At 41.3% G+C, this 26801-nt stretch overlaps 3 protein-coding genes and 1 pseudogene across 5 annotated transcripts; 1 reads left to right on the top strand and 3 right to left on the bottom strand.

Annotated features, from left to right (window-relative positions):
- Positions 1 to 1614: 1614 nt before the first annotated feature.
- Positions 1615 to 3520, top strand: LOC115751770 (probable 3-ketoacyl-CoA synthase 21). Its single transcript, XM_030689757.2, has one exon. The coding sequence runs from the start codon at positions 1743 to 1745 to the stop codon at positions 3069 to 3071; it is 1329 nt and encodes a 442-aa protein (XP_030545617.2). The 5' UTR covers positions 1615 to 1742; the 3' UTR covers positions 3072 to 3520.
- Positions 3356 to 5406, bottom strand: LOC115751785 (60S ribosomal protein L22-2-like). 2 transcript variants are annotated; one of them, XM_030689779.2, is made up of 3 exons: positions 5290 to 5406; positions 4930 to 5211; positions 3356 to 3676 (listed from the first exon to the last, which is right to left on the bottom strand). In XM_030689779.2, exons 2-3 carry the CDS (start codon positions 5166 to 5168, stop codon positions 3532 to 3534), a joined length of 384 nt encoding a protein of 127 aa, XP_030545639.1. In that variant the 5' UTR covers positions 5169 to 5211; positions 5290 to 5406; the 3' UTR covers positions 3356 to 3531. The 2 variants fall into 2 exon arrangements, with proteins under 2 accessions (XP_030545639.1, XP_030545641.1); XM_030689781.2 differs by having other exon boundaries at positions 4930 to 5202; positions 5290 to 5399.
- A 1263-nt stretch (positions 5407 to 6669) lies between these two features.
- LOC115751778 (eukaryotic translation initiation factor 2 subunit gamma-like) lies at positions 6670 to 10865 on the bottom strand. Of its 2 annotated transcripts, none has more exons than XM_030689768.2 (9): positions 10683 to 10865; positions 9990 to 10122; positions 9829 to 9890; positions 9232 to 9344; positions 9044 to 9146; positions 7990 to 8217; positions 7691 to 7909; positions 7275 to 7535; positions 6670 to 7172 (listed from the first exon to the last, which is right to left on the bottom strand). In XM_030689768.2, the coding sequence occupies exons 2-9, from the start codon at positions 10093 to 10095 to the stop codon at positions 6870 to 6872; spliced, it is 1395 nt and encodes a 464-aa protein (XP_030545628.1). In that variant the 5' UTR covers positions 10096 to 10122; positions 10683 to 10865; the 3' UTR covers positions 6670 to 6869. The 2 variants fall into 2 exon arrangements, with proteins under 2 accessions (XP_030545628.1, XP_030545627.1); XM_030689767.2 differs by lacking the exon at positions 10683 to 10865 and adding an exon at positions 10207 to 10345.
- Positions 10866 to 22521: 11656 nt separating this feature from the next.
- Positions 22522 to 25630, bottom strand: LOC115751740 (annotated as a pseudogene).
- Positions 25631 to 26801: the final 1171 nt, after the last annotated feature.

Genomic DNA, 26801 nt, shown 5'->3' with positions numbered 1-26801 from the left:
ACTACCTCAACTTGATGAGAGTAAGACATGGATGGACTTACACGATCTTTTATGCCATGATCGACTCAGTTTATTGTGTCGACTACAGAACGATATGTCCAATACTTGAAGTTCCATTTATGGCTTGTTTGGTCAAAATATTTGCATGAAACTGCACTGAGCGTGCTCGTTGAGGTGGGCTTCACTCTATTTGGTCCATTCAATCTCTACCTCCACAGCACACAAACAAAACAGCGCAAGCATGCTTCCGTTCAAGCGTGTATGTCTGTATCGTACATTGTTCGATGCGAATCCTCTCTTCGACTGAGATGAAAAAGACGGGTTTTGTCATCTTCTCTCACATAACCTCTTCACAGTTGAATTTTGCGGTCGAAATCTCTTCCTTTGAATGGCCCTGTGTGTGTTACTGTGCAAGTTGGTACCAACCCAAGCTGATGACTGAGATTCTCAGCAAGTCCTTAATATCGGCGAGGAGTTCGATCCAACTATTCCAATAGAAAGGAAGGGCATGAAAATTAGTCCTGCGCCAAACCCTCTGCAATTTTTTCTCCGAGTTCAAAAGAAATGGTGTTGAATGCAGGTCCTGGAATTCTACTCTAAACATGCCCCGTTCAAACCATTGAGCTGCAGAAATTTCTGAGTTCTTGATAGAAGGTTTTGCTTCTAGCAAAGGGCATTGAAGAGAACCACTTGCCGCGTGAATTGACGGATGATCCTATTGTTGTGGTCCTGCTGGCATGAGAAATTACATAAACAAACAACACATAGAAGGTGGTCATTGTTGCCCGCTAGGATGGTCTATTTCATTGTGTGAACCTACACAAAATCTCGTCAGCCACCATCATCTTCTGGACCTAGAAGATTGCTGTAATTACATGAGCTTCATAATCCATGTCAAGTCCAAATATTATCATACAAAGCTTCTACTTACTAAAGTGCAGTCGAAATAATCAAGTCGAGTCACTGCTATGGATGCCTTGCATTCTTCTAGTCAGTGATAGGAAGTATATATACCCGGTTTCGGCGAATGATCAAGTTTGCACAGCCATTGAGCACTTGATGCACCTCAAGTACTTGGATAGACTGTGGGGAGGTCTTTGAGATCGTGGATCCTGTGTTTGCTTAAGAGAGAAGCAGCAGTAAAGAGAATCTCTTTGCTGCAATCTCTCTCTCTAACGTTAGGTTTCCGTTTAGTCGGGCGAACTGACAAAGAGGCTATGACAGAGCAATAGTCTTGTATGCATTCGACTGATGTTTTAACTGTAAAAAGCCGGATGTGCTCGTCCTTCTGCCAGTGTGACGAACATAGTCGACGAATTGCAGGAAACGCTTGCGATACACATAATTTTTTGTAGATCCAGTGTGAATGTGAATGCAACTACAACTTGTGAGGATTTGCTTGCGGCCGAGTTGGTTTATGTTCAAACATCACCGATACGAAAAACGTGTTCTATAACTCCCACTCTCATAACAGAATCGAAATTCTGTAGTTCATTCCACAAGGCAAAAGATTGCTTTAACATGCACTAACAACGTTTGTAACTAACAACTGTCAGTGCCGTGACAACTTTAGTTTCTCAGGACAAAGCACCAAAGCGGTGTTTCAGTTCCCACTTCCATATAACAGGATTTCCCATAGACGACAAGCCAATACACCTTCCTCAATTCTTTGATGTCCTCTTCAGAGCCTCCGTACCCAAACCATCAACCACGAGCTGAATCAGTTCGAGTTTTCACACTTAATGACCATGGCATCATCACTACATGTGTTCAGTTTACTGGATTTTGTTCTCGCATTCGCCCATCGCCATTTTCCATTGGTGATGCTCGGTCTTGTGGCTGTCGTCTTCCTTGTTAGTAAAAGAAAAGCCTCAGTCTTTTTACTGGACTTCAATTGCTATAGGCCGCCCGATTCTTGTCGGCTACCTAAGTGCATGTTCCAGGAGCATCTTTTTCTCGACGAAAAGGTCGATCAAAAGAGCAAAGCTTTCCTAAGCAAGATCTTCGAGAAGGCAGGGTTCAGCGAAGAGACCAGCATTCCCGCATCGATTGCCGAGTTACCCATAACAAAATCACTTTCTTCTGGCCTAGAGGAAGCCGAGACGGTCATTTTCCCCGTTGTACATGGGTTGCTGAGGAAGAACAACGTTAGCCCTAGAAGCATAGACATATTGATTTGCAACAGTACTATGTTTTGTCCCACGCCGTCTCTAACTGCCATGGTGGTGAACAAGTTCGGAATGAGGAGCAATATCCAAAGCTATAACCTCTCTGGCATGGGGTGCAGCGCCGGTGTCGTGTCCGTAGGCCTGGCACAAGACCTGTTGAGGGTTCACAGGAACTCCTTGGCCCTTATCATAAGCACCGAGATTCTCAGCATGAACTGGTACAAGGGTAAGAACACATCCATGTTGATATCCAATTGTCTCTTCCGAATGGGAAGCGCGGCGCTGCTCATGTCGAGCCGAGACCAAGACAAGAAGGCGGCCAAGTATGAGCTTCAACACATTGTCCGAACGACCAGAGCTCATGACGATCAATCTTATGCATGCGTGTACCAGGATGTGGACTCCGAGAACGAACTTGGGGTGTCGATATCCAAGAGCATTGTGACTGTTGCTGGGGAAGCACTAAAAGCAAACATGGCTTCCTTAGGCCCTCTGGTTCTGCCTTACACAGAGCAGTTCCAGTACGCATTGTCCATTATCAAGCGAAAGCTCAGTACCAGGAGGAAAACAGAGATTTACATACCGAATTTCAGGAGAGCTTTCGAGCACTTCTGCATACATGCCGGAGGGAAATCCGTCATAGAAGCGATCGGAAAGAACTTGAAGTTGGGTGAAGAAGATCTGGAAGCATCGAAGATGACTCTATACAAGTTTGGGAACACCTCAGCTTCATCCATCTGGTATGAGCTTGCTTACGCAGAAGCCAAAGGGAGAGTAAAAGAGGGGGATAGGATATGGCAGATTGCCTTAGGGAGTGGGTTTAAGTGCAATAGTGCCATGTGGAGGTGCATAAACCCAGCAAGATCACAGGCAGCCAAAGTGTGGGAAGGCAAAATGGAGTAAGACAGTATCGAAGTACAGCAGATCTCATGAGAGAAGCAGGTTCTATCTCGATGAGTTAGCAGACATAAGCTTGCAGCTTCATCTCTGAATTGTTATCTTCATGAAAATGCAAATTCTATCTTTAGATCAACCAGAGTAATGGGTATATTGTAACCATCCTTCAATCTTAGCAAGACAGAGTCCAAGCCCTCTGCTCTTAGCTAAGATGCATTTTTAATTAAATCTCCAGCACACACTAAGTAGCATATTTCATCATGAGGGTGTTCATGTCCCTAGCTCAACAATTTTGGAACTCAAAACTCGATTCATAGTGAAAAGGACAACGAAAATAAATCTGCTTGCAATCTGAAAGCCAGAGAGTTACAAACCAAAATCCAATAAGAACATTGAAATGTTGGAAAATGGTGAACGACATCTTTTGAGCAAGTGAATCATGATATTCTAATGTTGGAGCAGATTCTTAATCTTCCTCCTCTCCCTCATTCTCAGCAATGTTGAAGTACCTAAGCTCGTAGACACTGCGGTCCTTGTTTGAAGCAATTACGCGGAGCCAATCGCGGACATTATGTTTCTTCAAGTACTTCTTTGTCAGGTACTTAAGGTACCTAATATATGCAAAACAGGATGATCAATAACAAATCTAAGGAGAAAACTGAAGCAATCGAAAGCCAATGCGGGACAGATCTTCAAAATTTAAAAAGGATAGCATATCAAGCATTTGCTCATACAAGTACCAGATGGGGCTACCTAGGGTATGGTAAATGAAAAATTATGAAGACCGGAGTTTCAACATTCCACATGGGCAATCTTGTGTTGATCAGAGACCTAACCCTATGTAACTTATTTAGCTGACCCTTGACCTAGCAGAACAAGAGATCCTAATCCCCAAGCCTGAAACCTATAATTCTTGTCTTGATGCTAAATTCAGAATGAAAGCTAGAACTTAAGGAGAAAGCATTGTAGCTCAACTCAAAGGATGAGATTTCAGCTAAACAATCAAAGTTCAGTCTTAAAAATAGCCTTCTAGAGAATTTACAGGGCAGCATCATTACCAGCTTATAATGCTTAACTTTTCAAAGCAAGAACTGCACCACAGAAAAGTATGTTCCACTCAACTATCAGTTTTGTCATGGAGATCCCAAAACCCCTCTGTCTATATCCTTTTCAGTGTCGCAGCCCAACCGGCAAATTAACAGAGAAAGTCTCTTGACATAAGATCATCAGCCAGTACTCAATCCCGGATAATCTATATGTTGTAAGCTAGACGATTTTGCACGAGCATTCGCCTCAATGCGATATGCAACAGTTTATGACCAAGAAGGTGCCCAAATCCCACCACAACAGCAAACTCACTGTGAAGCGCACAATATAAATAACCACCAGCTCGCAGATGCATGGCAGGAAGGCTGCCTAGGCTGTGAAGTGCACAACTTAAATAACCACCTGCTCGCAGAGTCAAGGCAGGAAGGCCGCCTAGGCCCCTAGTCCCACTAAGGCACACGAAAAAAATCCAGACTCCAGCAGGAAACAGCAATTTATACACAAACAGCTACAAATTTACTCAAAAGGCAATCTTCTGCCAAAATCTCGACTAAGGAAAGCGAGAACATGCAGTATCTTCGCATATCGAGGCACGATCGAGCACATTAAAAGCCTACAGCTCTTTCCATTTTCAAAGAGGAGCACTACAACTTAACAAGCAACCTGGGCACTCTCTAAAACCGCAACTCCTTACACATGAAGCAGCAGCATTACAACAAGCACAAAAGCTAGCTACAAAAGATTGCAGTGCTGAAGGGCAAAAGATAAAATAAACAATCGATTGACAAAACAAGAGAGAGTATAATTCTGGTAATACCGCTTGGAGAAGTCGGAGGTGGAGGTGACGGTGATCTTGGACTTGTCGCGAGAGACGGTGATGGAGTCGCCGAGGGCGCCGGCCTTGCCGTCGACCTTGATGCGCTCCTGGAGGAACTTCTCGAGGGAGGCGATATCCATGATCTTGTCCTCCACCGGCTTGGCGCAGTCGATCACGAACGTCGCTCCCTTCTTCTTCGCCGCCTTGGCGCCGCCGCCAGCGCTCCCTCCTCTGCTCATCTCTCCAACAGAACTTGAATACACTTACCTACGTCTTCTGTGACTGTACCAAACGAAAGAGTGAGGAGAAAATGCCACAAATGGAGAGAGAGAGAGAGAGAGAGAGAGAGAGAGAGAGGACCTTTGGAGCTGCTCTGGTTATGGCGTGCCGCTGAGAATCAACAGAGAGAAAAGGAGAGAGAAGAGGCAGGAAAGTACAACTAGGGTTTTGGTATTTCGTCAGTGGGCCTGGCGAGTTTGAGTTGGGCCGAAGCAGTTGATTTGGGCCTGGTGGTTTTAAAAGAGAAACAAAAGGAATGCATAAACGATCCTTTGAACTTTGGCCCAATTTATAATGTAATTCATGAACTTATAATTTGTTCCTTTTTTTTTATTATCAAAGAACTTATAATTTGTTCAATGTAGTCATTTAAATTTATTCCACATACAACGACATGCCCAAACTTTAAATTTATTGAATATGGTCGCTAAACTTTTGGTTTATGTTTACTCAAATTTCTGAACCATATAAAAATGTTCCATGTTTTCCCCGAACTTAAATTTATGGAAGGACGATATTTGAACATTTTTATGTAGTATAAAGATTAAATTGAACATATACAAAAATTTCAAGAATTACATTGAATAAATTTAAAGTTCGAGGGTGACATTGCGTATTGGGTTAAAGTTTATAAACCCCATTGCATGTCGAACCAAAGTTCATAGGCCATTCATGTCATTTTCTAAAAATAAATATAGATGGCCGTGTCTTCGAACCAAAGTTCATATGTTCTCCTAGTTTTAGTTATTTTAGTCACCAGAGTTTTGTTAAAAGACCCGTGTTTTTGTGGAACTTTTTCAATTCGTAACTTGTAGCTCACCAAATAGAAATAGAGATATGATTGGAGGGAGTGCCCTCCGAGTCTCCGACCTTGGCGGTAGGAAATCATTGCCTTTGTTAAAAATCCTCTTTTATCTTTTGTTTATAACAGGGCGCACGGTAGGAGTTTCGCCTAATTTTCTCCACCCGAAACGCGTACGTAGCATCCCGAGGTGTTTTTGCCTATATTTTGACCAACCTACATACGAAGAGAACGTCGCCAACAAGCCAAACTTTGCCTCCTCTCCTCTCTTTGCTCAACGAAAACAAAGAGAAAAATGTTCCCTCGGTGGTGGTTGTGCTCGTCGAGTGATAATTTGAACTACTCCACCTTCATTTACAGTCAGCTTGTTTGGCCACCGGTTCCGCACGTCGAAGTTGGCAGTGTGAAGAGTGAGCAGGAGGCAGAATGTGCGCTTCGGTGACCCGCCTTTCAGCGAGCGAACATTTGAGCCAAGTGAGCTTGGTGCACATGTAGATTGAACGACCAACAGAAGAACATTGAGGGTTACGATGGCATAATCAAGAAGACCAAATCATCTCAATGAGCGAATGACTTTAGTCTCATTGAGGGTGCCTTTATGAAAGAATAGGCCACATTCACCCAAAAAGGAGTGTGTATTCGACCCCAAGAACAGGGGATTTGTCACAGAAGTCAGTTGACTCCTAGCAAGTAAAAAAATCACACAACAAAAAGCAATGAGTTCAGATAAATGTTTTCTCCTCCATCTGACAAAAATTGTACCCAGCAATTGTCTGCCTTCCCACATTTTTTAACTCTTCACCGACTCTTTCACAAATCTCTCTCTCTCGCTTTTCAAATCTTTTATGTGACAATTCACTCAAAATTGTGCTGGTGGGATATCGAGGGTCATTCCAGCCTGAATCTGGCCCCATCCGATCAGACGCCAGTGGCTTTCAACTCGCCGACTGAGGGCAATTTTCTCGCCTCTGCTCGTGCACACTGGAGAAGTGAGTTGCAGCTTAGCCAAATCGTTCCTCACGGCTATGACACGAGCGCCACTTGACATTGAGCCGATATTCAACATGAGGATCTCTCCCTTGGTCAGCTTTGATACTTTTCCTTGCCTCTCTGATCCAATTGTCCTGACACCTAGAAGTCGTCGCAGAAGGAAGAAATTCACCTGCAAAACAGATGGGAGTTGAAGTTATGAAGCCGGAAATACCTGGGCAACCACATTGTACAGGGAGCATCACAGCAAAATAAAATACGTCCAGCATTATACCTCAAGCTCAACGAAGATCTCGGGCAGCGATCCAACCTCCCCAAGAACCTGACCCACCAATCTATCAGCTCTGGTCAAGGTAGGGTCCATGGTAGTACCAACTCCAATGAGACCTCCAGGCACAGCAAACTGGAGCTCATTCTGCTCCGCAAACAGGGATACTATTCTGGAGTATATTGGTGTACAACGAATATTACCACTCGCATCTTTAACAACAATTCCTGGACGAACTTCAATCATCTGATTTACTTTCAAAACGCCCTAGAAGAACCCATTGCAGAGAGAGAGAGGGAGATATTAGTGCCTTGTGAATGCAAAATAGAAGAGCTATGAGGCAACTTCACATGATGCACTGAAATTAAGAGCACAAGTACTAGTCATGGATAAGAAGAAAAATTAGCAAATGAAGAACATACTCTGAGAATACTTCCACCCGCAACGCCGCCTCTTATCTCATCAACCTCAAAACCAGGCTTATTGACATCGAAAGATCGAATCACAATCATATTTGGTGGAGAGACAAAGTTCCTCTCCGGAATGGGAATCTTTTTCACGATGTACTCACAAACAACATCAATATTGTACTTTAGCTGTGCAGAAATTGGGACAACTGGTGCACCATCAGCAACAGTTCCCTGGAGGCAAAATTATTCACATGCAGGTCAGACTACAGATAGGATGCGATGTAAATTGAGGCTGTAATTAGATGAATCACCTGAATAAATTTCTGAATTGCTTCATGCTGGTTGTTGGCAACATTTTCCTGTATAAGATCAATTTTGTTTTGCAAGATTATAATATGTTGGAGGCGCATAATTTCAACAGCAGCCAAGTGTTCAGAAGTTTGTGGTTGGGGACAGCTCTCATTTGCAGCAATGAGCAGCAATGCACCATCCATAATAGCTGCTCCATTAAGCATGGTAGCCATAAGAATATCGTGGCCCTATCAACAAAAATAAAAAAGATAACAGTTACACGGGGAATGATGGGACATAACAAGAAAGAAAACCCACATGGTTAGTCTGCAAATTCCCATTCGTACTATATAGACCAACTTAAAACCATAGTCTACACAGTCTTGAACATAATCAACTTGCTGGAATATTACTGCTTTATCAGTACCGTCATAATGCCGCATACAAGAACCATGTACCCTAGTCCTAATAACATGTGATGCATAGTAATGCTATTTAGAGGTAAAGCAAAGGCATATAAAAGACGAGAAGAACAGTCCCAGATGCTACAAAATGGCTACTAAGTACCGCCTAAACAGTACATATGACAACATGTCGTGCATAACGATTCTACCAACAGGCAAAGCAATGTTGTCGTGCATAACGATTCTACTAACAGGTAAAGCAAAGGCAGATAAGTGATGGCAAAAGGAAGGGTCCAAGATGCCACAAAATGAATATGCAATCGTAGGTTCATTTCTTATAGTAAAAACGATGAGCTTAGCATGAGCTACTAAGGCAAAGGGCGCAGAACACCAAACCAGCTGACAGAACTATTACACTGGAATTCAAAGAATTTGTGTCTGCAGAGGAAAATATGTGCTATTCATTTAGAGACAATAAATTACATGCTCCTGCTAAGCACACCATGCCATGCAGAATCAAAGTTGACGAAAAACCTCCATATTCCAGAACACAAAAGGCAAGGCTTAACATAATGATCACCATTTTGATATACATTGAAACACGCTATGTAATTAAGTGTGACACCATAAGAATATTAGACCATTAACATGTTGGAAGTGTGGGACTTACAGGACAATCTACAAAGGACACATGTCTGAGGAGCTTCATCCGGCAATTTTCAAACCCAGGTACATCACACATAGGACTATCTTCTTTCCCACTTCCATATGCTCTAGAAAATAACTCAATAACGTTAAAAACAAATAGAAGCACCTTGTGAGGAGAGAAAACTATAACACATTCTGGAATCAACATACTTGTAGCACATAGGCCGAGGACACCGTTCATCTTCACATTTGTAAATCTTTGCATTTGCATATCCAAGCTTAATTGTGATGTTCCGCTCCAACTCGTTTTTGAAACGAACAGTCTGTGAACACAAAGCATCAAGCATCAACTCATCAAGTGTTCCAATAAAAGCAAGAGGATGTACAGTACATCCCAAATAAAGGATCTCCTGATTAGTAGAGGTGATTAATCTATGACAGAAGACAGAAAACTCTATTACAACAGAGAGAGCATCCAACTCAGCATTAACAGTATTGCAGTTGAAACCAGTTACCCTTCAAAAAGGTAAAGCTTACTTCTTTCTTTACTTCAATGAATAAGCAACGCACAACCAAACGAACTCATGGATTGAAGCTAGCTTCCCCAGTGCTTAATATGCTGCGCTATTTTCTATATTTCTAGCATTTAATGGTAATGAGGCACAGGGTTTCACAAATTACTCAGTTTATAAACATTCCTCAGTCACATTGTGTTTCACACTCCAGAGGGCAAGTGTCAGGACTCCCAGACTAACAAGTGTAACACAGAAGGGGATGGCGGAAAAAAGATACAGCAAATGCACTCACCTGAACGCCAGATATAGCTTTAACAACCGTGGACTTTCCATGCGCCACATGCCCGATTGTACCTGATGGTGAAGAATGTACGTTCATTAATATCAGAGCAAAGAAAAATGGCGAGACACTATCGTTAACACAGAGCATCAAATGCAGGAACAGATAACTACCAATGTTAATTGTGGCTTGGCGGGATATCACTTCAGGAGTGAGCGGATGCAACTCTCTCACATCCAATTTATTTAAGTCCTGCTCCATCAAACCCTTTCTCGACATTTTTGCTGGCACCCGAAAACCCTCTAGCTGAAAGAAACGTAACACATCAAGGAACCGTAAGAATCAAACCAGGAAAGAAACCCTCACGCATATCCGGTTAACCTGCACGACCTCACGTAGCTAACAGAAGGTCGACATTCATCCTTCAAGATAGATAGATAGAGAAAGAGAGAGCACGGTTCAAATCTATACAACGATAAACCAGAACCAGCGTCACTCTGAGCAGCAGTCTCAACGTCACTCAATCGACCTAAGAACCCAAACGACACATAAAACACGAGCAAAGCCTCGAATGTAAGCAAACAAATCGTCGACATCGGCAAAGAGCAACCTCTCATGACAATTGACACCCTATCCACTCGGATTCTCGTGCACAGTTACATTCAAGTTCAGCTACAGACTCGGAACTCCACGAAGCCCTAAACGCGTGCATCCTCCGACCAAACTGAAGACCAACGCGTAGAAGAAGCATCGAAGCTTCGATTGCCGATCCCGCAGGAGAGATTTCGGGAGCGGCGGGGTTCGATCGACATGCCGCGAACCAGCAAGCCGGACTGGGAAGCGGAGGTGACGAAAGGAAAGCGTACCTGCTCTTCAGTTTGGCGACGAATCCACCGGCAAGAGAGAGAGAGAGAGAGAGAGAGAGAGAGAGAGAAGAAGGCTGTGCGTTGGTGGTGTTACAGAGAGGAGGAGGAGGAGGAGGAGGAAGAGAAGGTTTTAGGGATTGAAAGAGCGTCGTATCGATGCGATGCAGCGTGTGGACTGATCTGGTGGGCCGACAGGGTTTTCGAATGAGATCTACTTGGGCTTGACTGCGCGACCCGAAATGGTAATTCAATCCCGGTTAGCCATCACATGACATCTTCTTCTTTTGGAATGACATCTGCTTAGGCTTCACGGCGCGACCCGAAATGGTAATTTTCTCTTTTTGGTCGGACCGCAATGGTAATTCAATCCCGGTTATTTGTCACATCTTCTTTCATTTCATTTCATTTCATTTCATTTCATTTCTTTTCTTTTTGGTTGAATATAATTTTATTGAATCGAAACGAATTTAAAACTCTGAGCCCACGATAGGATAAAAGTCAGAATATGATAAAATTTATCCTATTCTGTGTTTGGTGCCCGCCCTGAATAGAATAAAGTAGGACATAAGATGGATATAGCCTGGATAAAATTATCTCATACGAGAGGTAAGATAGAGGTGGATATGATTTCTTCTCTTCATGGTATAAAAATTATTTTTTCTGGATAATAAACTTCTTAAATTGTAAAATTAAAATGACAATAATATTCAAATTATATTTGAATTCTAATGTTAAAAAACCCCAAAATAACAAAAAAATATAATATTTATTTTTATTTATTCTATTTTTAATTTTATACATTAATTTTTCTCCACTTTATAATATATAGTTTATATACATACTTACATACATACATACATGCATACACACACACCTTGTATCTATATACATTACTTATTTTAAGTACAACAGTATAGTTTATTACTTCATAAAAAATTTATTAAGAAATGATGGAAGGGAATAAAAATAATGATAAGAAAGATTTAAAATAAAAAAATATTTTAAGTGAACATATTCAATCTTGTAAATGATCTCTCTAATTCTTGAAGAATGAGGGGTAATGAAATTTCTAAAAAAAAAAAACAAACACTTGCATCTCTATCTCCTCTGTTTCTCCGCAGTATGGAATTTAGGATGCTGTGTGTTGATGCTCGTGTGTCGATGTCTGCAGAGTGCGAAGCTCGAATTGGTTCCGGAAGATCCGGGTTAGTCTTGGAATTGATCGTTGGATTGGTCCTAAGAGATGGGTTCGTCCCACTTGATAATAATGATGAGACTAATTGCAAGTGAGTCATATGGATTGCAGCTTTGCATTGTATTGTAGGAGTCTTGTGATGAAATGGGATAGCGAGTTATGTGCTTGCTCATACGCTTGTGATTCATGAAGCCAGTGAAAGTCATATGGCATGACAGTAGAGTCGTCTTCCAGTTTTATTTGGCAATTGTCTGTGCTCATGGTCTATGTGTTTCTCTGAAAGTCATGGCTTGTTATTTGTTGATTGATTGAGTGACTGGTGTATGGTATAGTTGCTTTGTTAGATGCTTGACTTGCTGAGTTTCATACTCACCCCTTGTAGATAAAACTGTTTTTCAGACTAGTAGTGGTGAGGGTGATGCCTGATGGACAGGTTGTATAGGCAAGCTTTTGGGTGATGGTGAAACAACAATTACTTTTAGACGGCCACCGTAGTGTGGACGTGAATATGGATGATGGTAGTAGTTGGAGTAGCTGATACCATTTGACCCTCCCAGCATTTTCTTTCGTGATCGTTGATTGATCAAACTATTTATATAACTGGATATATATATATATATATATATATATATATATATATATATATATATCAGGTGTTCATGATATGCGTTGGATGTTGTTATTGCATGACATATACAGGTTAGATAAACCTCTAAAGGCCATACACTTTTGGCACGTGTGTTTGGTTTGGTTGATTGTTTAAGTTATGGACCTGTGTAGGTTTTTGTTTCCTTCAGCGTGCACCATGTTATAAGTATAACAGACTAACAGAGCTGTTAGCTAAAAAGTGACGACCTAGGACGTCACATAAACCCATGAGCAAACCAACATTGCTATCCTTTCAAAGACCTTTCTGATTACTTCACATATATTCACTGCGAATATCCCCAAAATCCTTAAGCAACAATTTCTTGAATTGAATTCTTGGTAATTGAACTTGATTTTTCATCGAAATGATAAAGCAAAAGACTTTTGAAAACTAGTGAGAGTAGACTTTGCACATGAAAGTACTCTAATTTGGCATTCTTATTAAAACCTGAGTTTCTAATGATGTTGAAATTTATCATTGCTTGATTGACTTTGAAAGCCCTCTTGCATCCTTTGGAAAACAATCTTCCATTAGATTTGCTTAGGCAATCTGAGAATTCCCTTTCAAAACTTCCCCAAGCGGACTATTTTGACAATCTTCCGTTAGATTTGTTTAGACGATCTCGGAATCCTTCTTAAAATTTCCCTAGTGAAATGTTTGGATAATCCTCCGTTAGATTAGCTTTGGCAATCTCAGAATTTTTTCCCAAAATTTCCTCCTAGTGGAGTTTTCTCAAAATGTTTCGTTAATCTCGGAGCTCTAGCAATGTCTCCCAGTGATCGCAAGTTGTAGCCTTGGCCCTTTGCTCGCTATGTGGACGCAGCTTGTAGCCTCGGAAGACATTTCCTTTTCAAAACAAATTTCTCAAATTGGTATTTCAAAGCAGATCACAAGTTCGTAGACAATGTGATCCCGACTTGTACATTTGAATACGGTGATTTCCTACAACCTTTCATGCATACGCAGGATTGAAGCTCTGGGCAATCACCCTCTGAGTGATTGCGGCGTATTGTTCGATTGATTTCGGAGGACTATGGCCTTTACAAAGATGTTGTTTTGAAGGATATATGTGATCAGACACCAAACTATGGTTACAATTATTACACTAGGTTCTCGGACTGTTATGGCCATGGAGTGCATAATGCGGCATTGACACAATTTGATAGTGGTGAGAGCTTGAACCAAGCTGCATCTCGTCTCGTCGAAGAATACGATCAGAGTCGAGGTGCTCAAGGTCAACTTAAAGATTGCAAAATGAGAATTGAAGATTACGTACTTAGCGAGTAAGTCATACACATCACGTCCATCTCAGTAATAAACTGTGCCAATAAAGCATATATGTCTCATATCCTATTCTGTGTTCATGTTGCAAGCACACTACAGTTGTATCCTACGTGGTACTCGCGTGTTTACGTAAAGGACTAGTAAAATGTCAAAGTTAAATCAATTGCACAAGCGTTATTATTCACTGGCCTGTGAAATATCATGTCTAGCAGTTTGGTTTTTGGTAGAAAGGCTTGAGGCAATTACATCGAGAGAGTTTTATTTTTTTGGAGAATGTCGTTTTTCATTAAATATCAAGTGTTGCTCAGGAGAGACTTCTATGTGCCTATGGAAAAATATCTAATATTCTCTTCTTCTTTTTTCACAATAACATTTGATATATAACCATTCCACTTATTAGTACTCGTGAATGCTTTGCATTTACACCTTGAGTAGATGTAATTCGACATTGAGTTTGTTGCATAGGGATCAAGAGCTTCACTCAACCAACTCATTAGGCTTAATGAACAAAAATATTTGATCTTGATAGTTTGAAACTGTTAAGAGTGTCCGAGGTTTGGTCAAGATTCGAGCAAGAATCAATCCCCGAAGTTGAGGATCGGTCCAAATATTTGATCTTGAAGTTGAGACCTTAAATTAATTGTCCAAGCTTCATCCTTATCTATAAGGCCTAATACCCAAAAAAACCTCCAACTTTGGCATTTGTGACCGTTATATCCAAAACTTTTTTTTGTCTCATAAAAACCCCCAAAACTTTTATTTTTAGTCCCAATTCTGCTCGTCTGATATCTAAAAAACCATTAACTTTAGCATATGTCCCAATTATATCCAAATTTTTTTTTGTCTCATAAAAACCCCCGAAACTTTTATTTTTAGTCCCAATTCTGCTCGTCTGGTATCTAAAAAACCCTTAACTTTAGCATCTGTCCTAATTATATCCAAAAAAATTTTTGTCTCATAAAAAATCAAAAAATTTTACTTTTATTTCAATTCTACCATTGTCGGCTTTCCGTCTATAATCACCGTTAGCTAATCCCGTGTGGCTCGAATTTTCTCGCCGAACTTACCAATGAATTTTCGAAATTTCAAAACAAGAGGTTTCGGGGACGATGAGATTTTAGATCGTTCCTCCAAATATCTCCATATCTAGCCGTTCTTTGAGCTATTGAGTGACGAAGAGAATAGGGAATGCGCCATCTTAAGTGACTATGTATCTCCCGACAATATGTAGGGGAAGCAAACAATAGAAGAGAAGTTCGAGGTTTTCTCATTTTAGCTTTGCTGAAGTGTAATTCATTAACGACGTGAAAATGCCACAAAGGATTTTTTTTTTGTCGGACACATGAGATTAACTAATGATGATTATGGATGGAAGGTTAACGGTGGTAAAATTGAGACAAAAGTAAAAGTTGAAGGTTTTTTATGAGACACAAAGTTTTTTTGGATATAATCGAGACATATGCTAAAGTTGAGGATTTTCTTGGTATGGGTTGGTAGAATTGGGACAAAAGTAAAAGTTTGGGGGGTAGAATTGGAATAACAATAAAAGTTGGAGGTATTTTATGAGACAAATTTTTTTTTGGATATAATTGTCACAAATGCTAAGGTTGAAGGTTTTTTTTTTGTATTGGGCCTTATCTATAACGGTTTTTTTTTTTTTTGTAACAATTTTCATAGAAATACTCCTTTTAAAGAATAAGTACATGGAAGATTCTGCTTCTCAATGTGAGGATGAGAATAAGCACAAGACATACCGGTAAAGCGAGGAGGTCAACAATTTCATCTTTTTATTGTGTGTTGTGTTATAGAGATTCATTTTTCCACTTGCACAGATTCACCATAGTGATAAGAGAGGACAAGTTGTTTATTGTTGATCGGGGATTGCCTAACATAAGCACGAACATACCAATTATCATAAAAAGTACTGTTAATTTGATTCATTGATAGAAAATACAAAAAAAAAAACGTACATGCTTCTACATTTTGGTGACACTAATTAATCAAGTGCATTGTACCACCGATAAAATGAGTTATGCTCACGGATTTAGTAATTTTGCTTTTAAGGCAATAAGCTTTTAGCCCTCGCATAATTTAAGAGAGTTTATAAACAAACGTTGGTGACAAACTTATAAGAACCTTTTTAGACTATCTATTGGAGCTTCAAAGAAGAAAAGGTCCGGAGAAAAGGGAAAAGATAGAGAACCAAACCATGACTGTATCACAAGATATTGCGAGACTCATGCTCATAGGGATAATTTGTACTTTCAATGTTGGGAAATGTAGTTCCGATACGAGAATGGTATACGGAACATGCAATGGAAGGACGTACGATTGGTTGGACTCTACTTTATATTGTCGAGAAAATTACCATCCTAGATGGTTTCATATGATGGAACTTCGGTCCATCGTTACAATTATCACATCGATTACTGAAAATTGCCATGGCCATAAAGTATGCAATGGAACATCGACTCTTTCATATTGTGGCATGTGCATAGGGAAAGCCATAGATCTCATGTATGAAGAATGTGCCCGATGTTGTGGGATCAAGTTATACTTCGAGACAGTAGAATTAGATTCGAGGGTTACCTATTTTCTAAATAGTTATGTGTTGACATCCGAATTTTTGTCGATGGGCCGAGCTTTCGTTCTTATAATAGTACAACAATGGAAAAGTGCAAAAAGGAGTCGGTGTTTCTCGTTGGCGACCTAATTTGCGCAACTTTGACCCGTACACAAAGTCCTTTCCCTCCTTCTTCCTCTCTCGGGCATTCATTCTTCCGGAGGAGTTTTCTTTAGACATGGCTTCTCCCATATCTCATTGTAGGAAGCACCATTTCGCCTTCTCCGTTCACCTCCTCTTCCATCTCATCCCTCCGGTCGTCGTCGTCCTCCTCCTCCTGTCCATCTGCGATCTTGCCTCGAGCCTTAACCAGCTCTTCTGTGAAATCTAGCCATTTCCGTTGCCGCTTCCAACTCGCATTGACGATCAAAAGAAGACACCATCGCTGTTCAAGGAGACTTGCTTTTGAAAGTATCGGCGTGCTTTTGATATCCGGTGGATCGGGTGGATCGGGCAGAGACTTTTGTCATGGAAGGAATTGGAACCCTACACACTTCCTTTGACAAAAAAAAAAAAAAAAAATGAGCGACGGAAGCTCGATCGGACTCGGATTACTCACTCGAAGCTCCTAATCTCTGACTGGTACAGGGAGTTAAAAACGATCATCACCATTGTCACCTAAACACACCCATAAATTGATTCCGTGAGGTTAAACTTTGAAGTCTATCACACAACACCATAAGCCCCTGAAAGGTCGCTGGGGCATGGATAAATGTCACCTTGCGCTGCAGTCTTCTCTCGGTATCATCATAAATGACATCAAGAACATCATCAGCAATTGAATTTACCACAATGTGAGCCCCATCATTTAGAATTGGGGAAAAGCATATTCCTAATTGATTTTTGCAAAATTTCCAATGCCAAAGTCAAATTGAAGTGAAAAGGAGTTGATTTTGAGAATTTTTATTTTTTTTCCAATTTTTTCTACACATGGTTGACCAATTGTTGACTTCTTGGTCAAATAGTCAACTAATGGGTCAAACTTCATATTTATTGACAATTTAAAGTGCAAAAATGGAACTGACAATATTTTGGTGGTTTCTGTGCAAAAAGAAAAATTTTGACCCTCGGTTGATTTTCCAGTCAAAATTTAACCGTCAACCCTAAAGTCAAACTTTTGACTTTTCGAAATGAAAGCGGAAATGACTTGCAAATATAAGGCGAATGATAATTCAAATGTTAAATGGCTCTTTTCCTTTGAAAAATCGATCTTGTTGTGATTTGAAATCTAAATTTCAAGTTTTTTTTTTATATTAATGACTTGTCGGTAAAAAATCATGTGTCAATAGAAATAATCTCCGTTATATTGCTTGAATTATAGTGAAATCCTTTGTTGCTCTTTCCGTGGACATATGTCATCTCGAATTAATCGCATAAATCTAATGGCTAATCTATCTGCTTTTCTGTTAATTTTATAGATCGATCACTTGTTTCCACATAATTTTTTAATTTTGGCGATGTGTCTTAAGTCTATGTAAGGTTATTGGTCTGTTAATATATTCTTATGTGGAGTCATCGATGACAACATGTATCTTTCAATTCACAATTTTTTTTTTCTAAACTAGAACCAAGGCACTAAGTTTTCCTTTTACATGAGAACAAATGACAACTTCTATGTTCCTCGTGCTCTAAAACGAGGATAACAAATTTTTTTGTGTGTGGGGGAGGGAAGAATTCCATGTAATATGTCAAGTTATATATCATATTGATTGCAGAAATTGCATGTCACTTGGAGAGACAAATAACATCTAGAGATCAATTATTAAACAAACGCATGCGAACTTTCACAATCTCCAGCATCATAACTCGATATGTTATTTCACCACATTATCAATGGGATGCGTCTCTCTAATATATCAATAATATGGACACACACATATATACACGTTTTCCGCTCGAGTAACTCAAAGGGTAATTAACGTTTTTGTCAGATATGTAGGTCTAGGCTTCGTAAGATCCAAAAGATACTTCCACAACATAAACAAAATTTTGTGGAGAAACTGATGAGAAGAATCTCTCTTATATAGAGCACGTAAATTGAGCTTCTGTAAAATAAAGGAGGAAAAAATGGTAGAGAGTCAAATCATGAACACATTGCCACATATGGTGACACTCTTCATCATATGGTTGTTTTGCTCCAGCAATATTATAAGATGTACTGCTGACTTACTAGAGGTTTATCATATATGCAGTGGAAGGCAGTACGCTCCGCTAGAGGGCAATGGCCTTTACAACGATTTTGTTTTGAATGACATATGTGATAAGACACCAAAAGAAGGTTACAATTATTACACTGGGTATTGGGACTGTTAGGGCCATGGAGTGTGCACCGGGGCATTGACACAATCTGATTGCGGTGAGTGCTTGAAGCAAGCTGCATCTCATGTCAACGACGAATGCGGTCGGAGTTGAGGTGCTCAAGTTCAACTTAAGGATTGCAGAATGAGATTTGAAGATTACTAATTTCGCGAGTAAATCTGTCTTAGTAATAAACTGTACCAATATAGCATACATGTCTCAGATGTTATTTTGTGTTCAAGTTGCAAGTAGACTACAGTTGTATCCTACATTGTACTCGAATGTTTACGAAAAGGTCTTTGTAAAATGTCAAAATTAAAATCAATTGCACAGTGTTGTTATTCACTAGTTTGTGGAAAATCCTATTTAGCAGTTTTGTTTTTGGTACAAAGGCTCGAGGCAATTACATCTAAAGAGTTTTCTCTTTCTGGGAAATGTTGTTTTTCATTTAATAGCAAGCGTTGCTCACAAGAGATGTCTATATGACATGGAAAAGTATCCATATTCTCTCTGTCTCTCTCTCTTCTCAATGTTCGTAAAATTCTCAATGCAATTGTACGTGTCAGTGAACTTGTCAAACAAGAAATATAATGATGAGAAAAGATATCTTCCCATAGAGGTTGAAGACTAATAAACTAATTAAATACTAAAAATAGACTGATTCTAAAATTTATCTAACAAGTGAAAATAGAATTGAGAACAAAATAAAATTGACAATCTTAAAAGAAAAAGGTTCGGAACTAGATGCAATAAATCAATTAAATAAATACATTGGAGCATCCGATTTCACCATAACCACTAAATATGAATTTTACATCTTTATGCATACAAGAACGATATCAAACATATAATAGTGAAATTTCCTCTTCTATTTACTATTCTATCTCTAGGTATAGTAAACCTACTCAGTTTATCCATCCACTATGTCTCTATGTGAATTTAAATAAACATAAGTGCATTAAAATATGAGAATATTCCCGATTTATAATGAATCTTTTGGATCACCTTATCACTGAAAGCCACACAAATAACATAGTATATTTTTATCCACATTTAATTTGTGGTTATATGTAATAAGGAACAATTGCATATTATCACTTCTTAGTCTCAAATATGTACATAAGATCATTTAAATGGTGACCAGTTACTTAAAAGCATTAAACACAATAATATATAACTCATATGAACGAAATCACTTGCAAAACAAAAATATCATGAAATTCATATCATCATGTCGACTCGTATCATAGCCCTAACGAAAGAAAATTAGAACATAATAGAAGAAATCAAAGTTTAACCAATCGTGTAACGTATATGTTTCATTTCACAATTTTTTGCTATAGTGGAACAAAGGCACTAAGTTTTCATCTTACATGGGAACAAATGACAAATCGTATGTTCTGCATGCTTTAAAACAAGGATAACAAAACAAATGCATGCGAACTTCTATAATTTCCAGCACCATAACTTGATATGTTATTTCACCACGTTATCAATAGGACGAGTCTTTACGATATATAAAATAAAAAAAATATAAGTATATATTGTGTTCCCTCGAGTATCTCGAAGAGTAATTGACGTTTTTGTCAGAAATGCAGGTTGATGCTTCCTAAAACCTCAATTAGATTATTCGAAAATATTATTGAATAAGTTAGAATTGAAGACGAGATGACAGGGCAATATATGGTACTTGAATTAAATTCCGATTGGGTGGAATAAATGAGAAATTGGGATCGGATGAGGACATAGGGACATGCCGACACGTGGGGGGCCACGTGTCCGCATGTGGCAAGGGGGAGGATGCGTAGCAAGCCACGTGTCCCATTGTGGCAAGGCGATGCCACGTGACACGTGGCGAATGCCTGTCGCAGGCGTGTGACACATGTTGCAGCTATGCCCTTCGAGTGCCGACTTGCCCGAAGCGGACTAGCTTCACTCTGCTTCCCCTATATAAACTTCTGACGTCGGTTCATTTCGACATACGATCGTCAGAAAGGGCCGTTACCTTGTTGCCAAGCCATCTACTCCTTTTGTGCTGCCTTACCACTGCCGTCTACGTCTGCCGTTGTCCATGCCCCGATCGTTGTTCACGCCCTGTTTGGCTCGGACTGTCTATTCGTCGTCTCTGGATTTCGAGATTTCGATTGAAAAGGCGAGTGGATTTCTAATTCTTATAGTTTGTTTGGATTGATGTTGGAATCATACGTCAATGATTGAAAATATAATTGTATCCTTGAAATCTCGCCTGTTATTGCTTGAATTTTGTTGAAATTATGAATAAACGAACTGAAAAAGGGTGCTGACGAAGGTAAGATTGTCTTGTGTGTACACATCATGGCATCTATCATGAGATGAGACTTATCCCATCATGCTGTGGCCGACGATGCCCCGTGGAGCCGTAGGGAATTTGGGATGCCTCTGATTTGTTCGGGGATTGCTCTTGTGCTTCATGCGAATTGGAATGCCTTTGGTGATAGAATAGACGCCGTGGAGACGTTTATCCACGAGGACGGCTGACACCGCGGAAACGTGTATTTGCGGCGAAAACGTACATCCGGAAGGGAAATCTTTTGTAAGCTGGCGTTGCATAATGAGAATTCGAAAGAATCTCATACATATCATCTCATTCATATGATCAAATTATGAATTATTGATGCCATGTTCTGATTTCAATTTCAATGCTTGCATTCTATTCGGTTAGACATTCATTCGTGGGTCGCTAGCTCACTATTGTTGAATTGTGATTTTCAGATAATAAGAATGACTCGAGTTAGTCCTGCTGCTTCAACCCTGTGTCATGCAGTCCTTCGAGAATGCATCTCTTCCTAGAAGGACCATGTGGATGCTGATCATCCTGATGTTAAGTTCCAAAAGTTAAACAATACATTAGCAATTGAAGTAGGAATGATGTCCGCCTCCTGTTTTGTACCTTTTCGTGGCATTGTATATGGTCAGACAGGATGATGTGCTTCTGGGTCTTCTTCCGTTTGTCTCCGACGAGAATGATGATGATACTGGGGACGGATCGTGTTGAATGGTGGTGTGATGGGATTCAGGGATAGGCATGTTGTGTGGCGGAGTTGTGGTGGTGAGTCGTTGACAATTTTTGGATATACATAATAATCGGTTGGCCTTGGTGGTTGTCTTTTGGATCCCGCTTCCCAGTTGTTAAACCCGTGGATGTCGACTAAGCTTATTTAAATTTGTATGATGAAACAAAGGGTTGAGAACTGAATGTTGTTCATGATTTTGTGAATGCGTGAATGTTATATATATTTAGTCCAACCATAAAGGCCATACCCCTTATATAGGCGTGCCTGCCAGTTAATGTTTGGAGTTTTTCCATGCACTTGTTTTGTATACCTGATCTGTTTTGATTTTCCATTTAAAGCTTCCACATGCGCCATTGTATAATGAAATATTAAAGTAGAGTGCAAGTTTGGTAAGCCTTAAGGTGTGGTGTGCTGGGACGTCATAATATTAGATCGGAAACTACTATGATTCCATTTATTTAGCTCTAAGTTTGTGACCACCACATATTGTTAATTGTTAAGTCCCATCCATGCTCATATACTTAGTACAATAATTTGTAGTTGAGTTGCTAAACTTCAGCCTTGAGTCACCTTATTGCAGTTAACATTCATTTCTATGCAACATTTTCCCACCCATAAGAGCTTCAATCGTTGCATACATTTACCATACGAGTAACCATAGCAACATGCAAAATAGTGTGGTGAGCATTTAAGACGGAAGAGAAACTATGCAAACTTATCATACCACCAAGAAAAGGAAAAACATCTAAACATCCATAAATCTCATAACCCTCATTAACCCACTATAACAGTAAAAATCATCATCTAACCATGAAGGCCATGCTTATTCCTCTAGGCTTATGCTCCTTCCTCTCGAGGTCTCGATACCGAGAATGCCCTCAAAAACGCTCTGCGACTAACATTGATCTCTTTATTTCCCTCTTCTATACTCGAAGAACGAGGAATGGATATTCTCCCGTTCCTTCGATTGAATACTATATATTTGTGTCTGCGATGCAATTATACGATCACGCCGATATGGTGGCAGAATCGGAGGCCTCGGTGCTCTTCTGGTCGCCGAAGATGCGCTGCCGGAAGTCGGAGACCATGAGCGGGAGGCCCTGGCGGAGCGAGATCGTGGGCTCCCAGCCAAGGAGCTCCTTCGCCTTGGAGATGTCGGGCTTCCTCTTGTGGGGATCATCCGCCGTGTTCGGTCTGAACTCTATTCTTGCATTCGGGTCTATTGTCTCTTGTACCACCTGCACCCAACATTAACACGTTGACTAATTTGGAAAAAGGTAGGGGCTGGTGGCTTATCATCGCGCCAAGACCCATTCGAACCAAATTGGCTCGAGGATAAACTTGGGCAGGGCTCTGGTTGTAAAGCGCGGTCTGGCTCGATTATAGCCGCCCGATTCAAGGAAATACTAAGCGTTTTTCTCTATATATGCAGGCTCGGGCAACAAGTTGGAGCCGAAACGAAGGGTCGCTCCGTTGTGGAGCGCCATATGGAAGCTGCATTGGTCCATGATAACTTTCATCCAGATGATCACCTCTTTGATGTGACAAGGACTAATATCGGAAACCAGATTAAAGGACGGTTTCGGAAGAGCGATTTAACAAAGCACTGGTGCTTAAACCTAAGCATACAAATTCGATTTTACCTTGGCAAGTTCGAGCATGGTGAATTCGCCGGGATTTCCGAGGTTGAAGGGACCGATGTGATCGCCTTCCATCAGCCTCATCAGGCCCTCCACCTGAACACAGAACAGAAAAAGATAGAAGGCTATTATGATGCAAAATTCGCACGTGATTTAGCTCGATAATGGTAGACGAAGAAACTAGCACGTACCAGGTCGGAAACGTACTGGAAGCTCCTGGTTTGCTTCCCATCGCCGTAAACAGTCAGAGGCTCTTTCCGCAAAGCCTGTTTCGATCGCCAACATCATATTATGAGAAGAGATCCAACTCCTAGAGTCCAATTTTCATTTTGACTGTACTGATCCTGCACCACTCTCTGTGCCAGGACGAAAGAGAGACCCGTACCTGAGCGACGAAATTGCTCACGACGCGGCCGTCGTCGAGGCACATACGGGGCCCGTAGGTGTTGAAAATCCGAGCGATCCTCACCTGCACGCGACTTCCGACCGTCACTTTGATTCCACGTTCCGATCGCAGCAACTCCTTTTCAATGGATTTGATTTTCGTACCTCAATTGCCAGACCTCTGTGATAGTCCATGGTGAGAGTCTCCGCCGTGCGCTTCCCCTCATCGTAACAGCTCCTCACGCCTGCAACCACCCAAATATCCATATGAACAGATCTCATTCATGATGGAGCTACCGGTGGGCTTTGGATCAAATGCACCAGGCACCTAAAACATTGTCCAATGGAGCTCGCATAGGTCCCATTAGATTGAATGTCATCTAGACATTAGCTAGATGTTCGATGCACAAAAGTGTGGTGGTCCTTATTAGAAGCGATCATCGCTGGCGCGGGCCAAGTCCGAAGGTCGGACCTATTGTATTGCCCAAGTCCACCCATATCATGAAAAATCGACGTATTCAACCTCAGGCTCGGCGGGCCGCCGGCTTTTAAACATCACCCAAGCCCGCCCGTTTGATCACCTTCAGATGACGATGCGGGTCTCGCACCATTGTCGAAGGAATTTCAACTGAATCACACGTGATAACGCAAGTGTCTAGTACAGCTAACCTAACCAGAATAATTTGTGCACATCTTTTAGAGAAAGAGAGAGAGAGAGACTGACCGATGGGGTTGACGTTACCCCAGTAGGTCTCGACCTGGGGGTGCTGAAGGGGATCGCCATAAACCTCGCTGGTGCTGGTGAGCAAGAAACGTGCCCCGACCCTCTTTGCCAACCCCAACATGTTTAGCGTTCCCACCACATTCGTCTTGTGAAGACCAAAAAAAAAAAAAAGCATCACTTCGAATTAAGGAAACAAACCCCACCAGTTTGACCTTCCACAAAAAGTTCTAAATTTTAACAATCTTAATTCTTGTTAATATGTACCCATCTAGATCTCATCCTCAGGAATATAATGCTGCTGCATTAGGGTTGCAGTAAGAAAAGAAAGAAAGAAAGAAAAGATAATGGGAAGAAGAAAGGATATGATGGTCTTGACGGGGTTGAACTTGTAGTGGACGGGGGATGCCGGGCAGGCGAGGTGGTAGATCTGGTCCACCTCCAGGAGGATGGGCTCGACCACGTCGTGCCGGATGAGCTCGAACCGCGGGTTCCCGAAGTGGTGCGCCACGTTCTCCTTCCGCCCCGTGAAGAAGTTGTCCACCACGATCACGCTGTCCCCCCGCGCCATCAGCCGGTCCACCAGGTGGCTCCCCACGAACCCTGCCCCGCCCGTCACCACGATCCTCAGCCCTTTCCTCTTCAGCCCCAGCGGCACCTTCCCCCCCGCGCTCGTCATGCCCATGCCCGCCGCCTCGTACAGGACGCGGCGGTGGGGCACCTCGGAGGCGACGGCGACGTGCGGGTGACGCAGCAGCAGCGGCGTCGGCAGCGGCGGAGGAGGAGAGTAGCGCTTGGGGAGGAGCGCGTGGAAGGAGAGGGTGGCGATGCCGATGCCGAGGAAGACGAAGAGGAGGCGGTGCAGCGCGGCGGCCATGAGCTGGGAGCGAGACGTGGACGTGGTTCCGGGAGAGAGCGGCGGGGGAGGAGGAGATGGGTGAGGCAGATGGGATTGGTTCCGGTGAGTGAGCTCGGAGGAAGCCATCGTCTCGTTTTCTCTTTGGCGTTTTTCTGTGAAGAGAGAGAGAGAGAAAGAGAGAGAGAGAGATTTGAATGGTTCAAGAGAGAGAAAGATGAGAGGGGGGAGTGAGATTCGTGCATGAATTGTAGGCGGAGAGTCGCTCAAGAACGCGTGGAAGACTGCTTCGTTGGCGCTCTAAAGAGACCAAACCAATTATTTTTAAAAAATAATAATAATTATATATATAACCAATTATTTAAAAAATTAATATATATATACACACACACTCTTTGGGGTTGGGGCTGACTAGTGAGAGTTCCATGTGGGGGGAGCAACTTCGCACAATTCCGACTTTTCATGCCGGCATCACACGTGGGGTCGGTTCAATCTTTGGAGCTCATGCCCCCCTAGTTCTAACTTCTAATACCTTGTCTGGTCATCGAGCTTCACAAAGTTGCTACTTTTACTATTATAATAAGTTGTGTCTTGTAACGATTTTTCGTTTTGTCCTTACGCCGGTCGAGCGATCGCCGCACTAGCATACGAGGTCTATGGTTATTTAGTGGAACATCGGATGAATCCGGAGGTTTTTTTTTTGTATTGGAGATGGGGTTTTCTTCAGAAAAAGGCCGGGAGGGCGATACAATTGAGCGCTAAGTTCGTGGATGCGCAGAAGTATTCTCAAAATAACCACAGGCTCCATGACCCTGAAGGACTCCCCTAATTCCTATCAAATTATTTGTTCTTACCCTGACAGGAAGAAAATACCAAAAAGACTTGGGTAAGCTTTTGCTTTCAAATTTTCGCAAAGGCTTTTAAGGATATGCCCACTCAAATAAAGTTATCCGTCTTTGAGTGGCCAAAAAGTTCTCTTTCCATGGCGGCAGGATAGGCTGGGGAACTAGTCATAGCTTCTAGGAAAACAGATGATGTTGCACTTGTCAGATGTAATCTCTGTCATCGAATATTTTGCTTTTTTCTGATGTTTGAACAAGTGGGAGTCGGCAGATTTTAAGGAAATGGGGTTTTCAGTGGGCAATGATAGGAAGACATGCCACCAACTGTATGGTATTAAACAAAGAAAATTTGTGGTACTTGCATGGGGGAGTCCATATGAGTCTAGACAAGATACTAAACCAAAATCCATCACTATCTTCCACGATGAGCTAAAAGAGATTTGGACGTGACTTTTAGTATGACAATTGACTTGACATGAGGACATGGACCAAAGGCTGGCTCAATTCTTTGCACTCCACGTTGTCCCATGATTCCACCAGAGTCGGTTGAACATCCTTACCAACACATTGAAGT

This window comes from Rhodamnia argentea, chromosome 1, assembly GCF_020921035.1.
Source record: "Rhodamnia argentea isolate NSW1041297 chromosome 1, ASM2092103v1, whole genome shotgun sequence".
In the NCBI taxonomy this organism is placed as follows: domain Eukaryota; kingdom Viridiplantae; phylum Streptophyta; class Magnoliopsida; order Myrtales; family Myrtaceae; genus Rhodamnia; species Rhodamnia argentea.
This window is presented reverse-complemented; position numbering and strand designations above follow the sequence as displayed.

Bases quoted from the DNA above. Each gene is read 5' to 3' on its own strand.
- LOC115751785 (XM_030689779.2), bottom strand. From the start codon at position 5,168: ATGAGCAGAGGAGGGAGCGCTGGCGGCGGCGCCAAGGCGGCGAAGAAG. The intron at 3,677-4,929 runs GTATTACCAGAA...TGCATATATTAG, and splicing joins ACCTCCGACTTCTCCAAGCG to GTACCTTAAGTACCTGACAA.
- LOC115751770 (XM_030689757.2), top strand. From the start codon at position 1,743: ATGACCATGGCATCATCACTACATGTGTTCAGTTTACTGGATTTTGTT.
- LOC115751778 (XM_030689768.2), bottom strand. From the start codon at position 10,095: ATGTCGAGAAAGGGTTTGATGGAGCAGGACTTAAATAAATTGGATGTG. The intron at 9,345-9,828 runs GTGAGTGCATTT...TTGTGTTCACAG, and splicing joins AAGCTATATCTGGCGTTCAG to ACTGTTCGTTTCAAAAACGA. The intron at 7,910-7,989 runs GTGATTCATCTA...TTTTGCCTCCAG, and splicing joins CAATTCAGAAATTTATTCAG to GGAACTGTTGCTGATGGTGC.